Consider the following 6,900-nt stretch of genomic DNA (forward strand, 5'->3'; position numbering starts at 1 on the left):
ATATATATATATATATATATATATATATATATAGTGGTAAAAATGACATTATATATTGTTTGATTCTGTTTATATAGCATAAATTTGACAACACTGAGCTCCGCATGTGGAGCTGTTAGGTGGATCTCAGTGTGAGATGCACTTCCATGTAAACTGATAAATGTCAGTCAACAGCATGTTATTTTGTTGTTTGTCAAAGGGCAGTAGAATGTATTAAAATAAACCTACTTGTCTGATTCCCAAAGATGGACTGGACAGGTCTATCCTGTGTCAGCAAGGATAATCATGGCTGCCAGGTTGTCTTCAAGACATAGAAGCATAGTCTAAGAGAAAGAGAGAGAACAGAGAAGGACAGTGACAATCTTTGTAATGGCACATATACAATACTCAGAATATGAATTTAAATATTTAAATTTAATGTATAAATAAAAACTACACTTAAAGCAATTATATGAGTTTATTTAAATTCCATTACATTTTATTCTGCTTCCTTAAATTCACATTTGATTTACATTTCTGTATTCTGTTTGCTTTATCAATCCAAATTCAATTAAATTCAATTGGAATTTAAAAGGCATTTTCAATTCATGTCTGAATGGTGCACAACCCTGACATGTACATATGCATATACGTGCGTATATATAGAGAAATGCAAGATGCAGTGCAAAATGTCATCATTATGAACCAGCCTGCATTATAAATAATAAAAAGAAAGAGAGACATGAATGACATGAGAGACTGTAATAATAAAGCCAAAGGAAACTTCACAGTAGGGTTTTGTAGGCTGGTTTATATTGATTTAGTGTGGTAATCCCTGTTCTCTAAATACATCAGTACCTCACAAAATCAAATAAACCATTTTAAAAGGCAGCTCTGGTTTTGCATGACTACCTATGGTGCAGTGAGGAGTCAGAGGGACAGCGTGAGATAACAGGTTATCTGCAATACACACAGGGACCTCATCACACCTAATAACTAACACGTCATGGCTTACCCAGAACACACCACTGGTGCTCAGCACAGCTACAGGTCAATAATGACTCCCTTTAGTGGCATTACACTCTAGGACATCATTTTACGTTGCACTTGTTAACTATTGCTTTATCATTGCTTACTGTAAATCATAAAACAAACACTCCAGTCTTACAGGTCGATGCCAAACACCTGCTTACCAAACAACTGTGTGTATAATAACCCATAGAGAAAACTATCTGTTGTTGTTTACATGTCAAGGACTATATCTTCTAGTGGAGAACAATAAATAAATAAATGAATAAATAAAATACAGTAAAATATAATATTCTGTTATAATTTACATGCCAAGAACTATATCTCCAGGTGAAATAAAATATAATTATAAAATGGGTTGGGAAATAAGATATGAGGGAAGCAGGAAAGGAAGGTGGGAGGGTGAAGCTATCACCTATAAGTACAAGAGAGAGGCTGAGCGAGCGAGCGAGCGAGCGAGAGAGAGAGAGAGAGAGAGAGAGAGAGAGAGAGAGAGAGAGAGAGAGATGAGAGCTGGCTGGTGAATATTGGCTGGTATTGCTGGGAGAGGAGGGGCCTGCTGTAAAGCTGTAATGGGCTCCAGCTTGTGCAGTGGTGCCGATCCCCACGTTTCCTCCAACCCAGCAGCTTTCCCTCTCTCTGCAGACACACATGTACGTGCGCTGGGCTGGTGCCGCTCCAGCACAGCTTTGAGATATTCTCGAACGGATTTTTCAGATTCACCGTCCCACCATCTGACTGAATGACTTTGCTTTTCTCTTTGGAAACGCACAGCTCCACTTCGTTCATCTTCAAACGCTCAAGCAAGCTGGATTACATCCCAAATCTCCAGACGCGAGGAGCAGAAACATAAGGGAACATCATTAGCAGTGGACTAATACGCACTTTAAAGGTTTCTTTCATATCTTGAGGCTCTGTTGAATGTGGATTTCTCTCTGAAGCTGGGCAGATGTAGGGCAGTGTCCAATTCATTCCCTGCTCAAGATCAGATACTTCCAGACTCCCCTTCACCTCTTTCAATCATCCTTCCGTCATGCGATGGAGAGATCTGTCCTTGCAGACTGACATACGGTTCGGAGAACGAGATGTGCTCACCTCAGTAGTGCGAGAGAGGCTGTTTCTGACATGATCTGACAGGTGCACTCTCTCATTCATTTTCTGCCATGAACACGCAGCTGGAATTCCGGGAAGAAAGGAAGAGGGCTGGTTTGATGTGATCTGTGAACGACAGGCTCTTATCTGCAAAGTGAGTGCAAATGAGAGGTGGGATTACAGCCTCACTTTATAGAGGACAAGGAAAAGATGATGACAGTCATAGAGTGCTTATGTAGATAAAAACATGCAGGTATTAAATACAATGTGCTGTGGAGAGGGAATATGAAATTAGGCATGGCATCAGCAACCATAGACTTGCAGTTATAATAACGGCTAATGAACATCTAAACACATTAGCAATGAAATTGTAATCGTAAATAATGATGGAACGGGAATACTCAAGTCTGAATTGCAGCAGGCACTAGTTACAGACTCAAGCAACACGTTTTAAAGCACTTCAAATAGCATGACGTGCATGTCTGCGCCTAGAGAGCGTTGTTACATGTAAATGAAGGAAACAAGCTCTCTATTAATAGAATCAGTGTGTGAAGGAAAGCATCTCTCAGGGGAATACGGAGTGGCGGAAAATAAACATTGGTTTATTGCATCTTTTATTTAATAATTCATGTTTTAGTCTACGACTTTGGCAGAGGCACCAAGGAGTTCACGTTAGGCAGATCATCTGCTCATGAATATATTGTTCAGACACAGTGGGATCTGTAAATTTAATCCCGTCACACCGTGCTGCTTGTTTCAAGTGCAAAGACTTAGGAGATATGAAACATTTTCTATCTAATAATTTAATATCTGATTCGGATCATCATATGTGCCAAAAACATTAAAGCCAACTTCCCTGAGTGTGTATCTTGGAGTAAATTCAAAGCTGAGTAAAAGCACACAGACATCAGAGGCTCCATTCATCAGCAATCAAACCTGGACTTTCTCACGGCTGGATGCTGCAGCGTCTCTAATCCCGCTTCCCGGGTTGGACCTCAATTAAAACAGCAGCCAGGCCTGAATGAGGGAAGCAGACAAAGAAAAGAACATCAAAGCCCTTTCATGGAGTGCAGAGTCTTAACCTCTGATCTCAGGGAGGGATTACTGTAATTGGACAGCAGGGATCGACACCTACGTCGGAGAATCAGGAAGTGAAGAGCATCGAGGAATCACACCCCCTCAGGAAACCCCGAGCCACGATGGGCTGCAACATGTGTGTGGTGAACAGGCCGGAGGAACAGTACAGGATCATGTTTCAGGTGAAAATACAAACATAAGTTTATATTAATTTTTCTCTTTTTTAACTTTGCACTTGCAATCATATGCTTATTGGGAGATAATTTTAGGAGGTAAAAGTTTCACAAAGTTAATCAAATTAATAACGCAGCATAAATATCAATATATCACTTAAAATGTGATATTTACAACCATTCAAAGGTTTAGGGTCAGTAAGAAAAGATTGATACTTTTATTTTCCAAGGATGCATTAAATTGATAAAAGGTGACAGTAAAGACATTTATAATGTTTCAAAATATTTCTATTTCAATTCTGTTCTTTTGAACTTTCTATTTATCAAAGAATCAATCACAATTGCCACTAAGTAAATAAATTAATCAATTAAGAAGCACAACTGTTTTAACATTGATAATAAGAACTGTTTCTTGAGCACCAAATCAGCATATTAGAATGATTTCTTAAGGATCATGAGACTCTCAAGACTGGAGTATTGACTGCTTAAAATTCAGCTTTGCCATCGCAGGAATAAATTACATTTTAAAATATATTAAAATAGAAAGTAGCTATTTTAAATTGTAATCATATTTCACAATATTACAATTTTTACTGTATTTTAACAAACTATTGAACATCCAATTTTAAAACCATGGGCAATAAACAGGGAATCAGTCCTTCCTTTGCTACAACAGCTTCAACTCTTCTTGAAAGGGTTTCCAGTTGATGCTGAAACATGGCTACAAAAATATCAAATGTTGATTTGACCATAACTCAGTTCTTTTGGATGGCCAAATAACCAGTGACGTGTTCCTCAATAGTTCAACACACAACTATACCTACCTCTGAAAAGTTGGAGTACAAGGTCCTTTCAAGGTCTTCTCAAAAAACAAAGTAAAGTTCTGTTTAGTACAACTAGTAATAAAAAAACCTCACATTCTGCTGTCTCATATGACACAAGGGTTTATGCATGTTACTCTTACAGGGATTGTAGATCTGCCAGCAAACTGGAAACTGTTTATCGTAACAGAACAGGTTTAAGATGTGTCAAGGGGCCTTTGAGTTAAGGTGGTGCTTTAGGCAAACAATTTAATGAATTAATCCTGTGTTAAAAACCACAATCCCCTAAACAGCACAAAAACTTCCTACTCAGCAGCCTTTAATTGACATGGAGAGATTTCCTAATAGTCTGAGAGAGAAAATGCTATGCTCGTTTTTAAACCTCTTCCACTGGTAAGGTGTTAAAATTTGGTTTCCATTCTGTCATTTTTCCAACCACATGACAGATCATGTGACTATGATTGATAGCTAGGGGATATTTATACTGCTGGAAAGTAGAGCAGGATGAGAGAAGGGCAGATCTGCTAATAATAAAACCTATCAGGTGTGTAAAATATCTGTGGCTGTGGCACTGAGAGCAGAGATGGGAAAGGAATTCTAAAATCAAGGTTTATTGAATTCAGAAGCAGAGTACATGTGTATCAGAGCAAAGCAGATCCTTTGACTATGCAAAATAAAAAAGCATGGCATGCCTCTGAACACATGGCTTAAAACTGACAATGGAAATGTGGCTGCAGTGGAATGTCACCTTGAATTAAAGTATCTAAGGGTCCGAATCAGTAAGTATTTATGACAGAGCTGTGCAAACAAACTATTACAGCATTTTGCAAGGTCACACTCATGAATATGCAAATATGAACTAGTTTATAGGTTATAGTTCAAATATGAACTATTTATATATATTTTTTGAAGAGAATGTGAGTCCATGCACATAACAACTAGCTGAAATAAAATAAGTTTTATATTTTATTTTATTTCAATTAAAGTTTATTTTAAGTAACTAAAATATTATATATATATATATGATTTTAGTATGTTTTATTTAACTAAAATAACCCTGATTCATAACAGTAAAGTGTCTCCTTTTTTTCAATTTCTAAAAAAGAAAATGAAAATAATAATAAAAGAAAATAAAAAAGTCCCCCTGAAAACTACCAAACAAAATTGCAACCCATTTCAAATGCATTGCCGCCTCTCAGTTCCTTCAACTGTGACATTTAAACTCTACTTGACTAAAATCCTCTCCACAGCTTGAGTTTGCCACTTTAAAGTTTTGTTCAGAGAGCAATTTGCTTTCTCCGCCAGACCGCAATATCATGCCAGGATAGGTCGAGCTTTTTCTAATACCGAGAGGATCTCCCACTTGATCTCTTCAATCTCACTTCAATTTCCAGCTCTTCTCTCCGCCGTATCCTCCCCTGCCTGAGGCTCTTCACAGAGGGTTTTACTCCTTAACCAGTTTCTTATGCAGTGACAGAGAGTCATCTCTGTGTGAGCCTGTTTTAAATGCTGCACACTTATTAGTGGAGAGAGCTGGAAGACACCATAAACCCCCTGCCAAATCAGCTGCACCAACACTGGAAGCCCCCTGGATTTACTGCAAAGGAATAGTGAAGCATATTTAATGCGCTTTAGAATGTGATGCAAAACGATATCACGAGAGTCATGACAAGCTGTGGGTGACATCACCACGAGGCATTACGTCTTTCCTTTTATCCTTCATGGCTTTCAGACTGAAATTGTACACACTTAAAAGTATGTTCCCCCAAAACATACTATCATTTATACTAACCACACTATCTATCTATACATTTTAAATGCTTTTAAAATTCGCTCACCAAAGCTGCATTTATTTAATCAAAAATACAGTAAAAACAGTTATATTGTGAAATAATATAACAATTTCTGTTTTCTGTTTTAATATATTTTAAAATATCTGTGACAGCAAAGCTGAATTTTCAGCAGCCATCACTCGTCTTCAGTGTCACATGATCAATCAGAAATCATTCTAATATGCTGATTTGGTACTCAAGAAAAATGTCTTAATATTATCAGTGTTGAAAAAAGTTGTGCTGCTGTATTCATGGAAACCATGATACAAATTTCAAAAGCACTTATTTATAATATAAATCTTCTGTAACAATGTTTTTACTGTCACTTTTAATACATTTTATGCATTAATATGATTAATTTCTTTAAAAAATTCATACCAAATCCTAATTTTTGAACGGTAGGTAAGCCATTGGATTTACAAATTTCTGCCTGGCGACAATGAAACTGGTGAAAAATCCCTCAGGCTTACACTGAAGGAGGGACCAGAGCCATATCTAGAGATCGGAATATTATGGAGACTTATTGGTGGGCTTAGCAACAGCATAGCAACACCCCGGCAAGCATGACAGCACATTTTGCACAAGCAAACACCAGTCATTTTCTTCATCAAACGTCTTCAATCATTATAATGCTGTCACTTTTTTATAAAAGCAATAAGCCGCCAAGGGTTAACCCCACCCCCCCCCCCCCCCCCCCCACCCTCCTCCTCACACACACACACACACACACACAGCTGTCTCACTCTCTCTCACACACACACACACACACAGCTGCCTCACCTCTCTCTCTCACACACACACACACACACACACACACACACACACACACACTCAGAGCTGTCTCACCGTCAGTCTCTGTCTCTGTCTCTTGGCTTTGCGCACGTTGCTGATGTATCT

At 38.0% G+C, this 6,900-nt stretch overlaps 1 protein-coding gene across 2 annotated transcripts in view; it reads left to right on the forward strand.

Moving 5' to 3' along the window:
• Positions 1-1,556: 1,556 nt before the first annotated feature.
• The window catches only part of LOC107549432 (PDZ domain-containing protein 4-like), a 16,954-nt gene continuing 11,610 nt past the window's right edge, over positions 1,557-6,900 (forward strand). For both annotated transcript variants that reach the window (XM_016230500.1, XM_016230508.1), the window contains exon 1: positions 1,557-3,359. In XM_016230500.1, the coding sequence (XP_016085986.1) occupies positions 3,300-3,359 (60 nt within the window). In that variant the 5' untranslated portion in view covers positions 1,557-3,299. The remainder of the gene's footprint in view (positions 3,360-6,900) is intronic.

This window comes from Sinocyclocheilus grahami, unplaced genomic scaffold (assembly GCF_001515645.1).
Source record: "Sinocyclocheilus grahami isolate Dianchi unplaced genomic scaffold, SAMN03320097.WGS_v1.1 scaffold16.1, whole genome shotgun sequence".
NCBI lineage: Eukaryota > Metazoa > Chordata > Actinopteri > Cypriniformes > Cyprinidae > Sinocyclocheilus > Sinocyclocheilus grahami.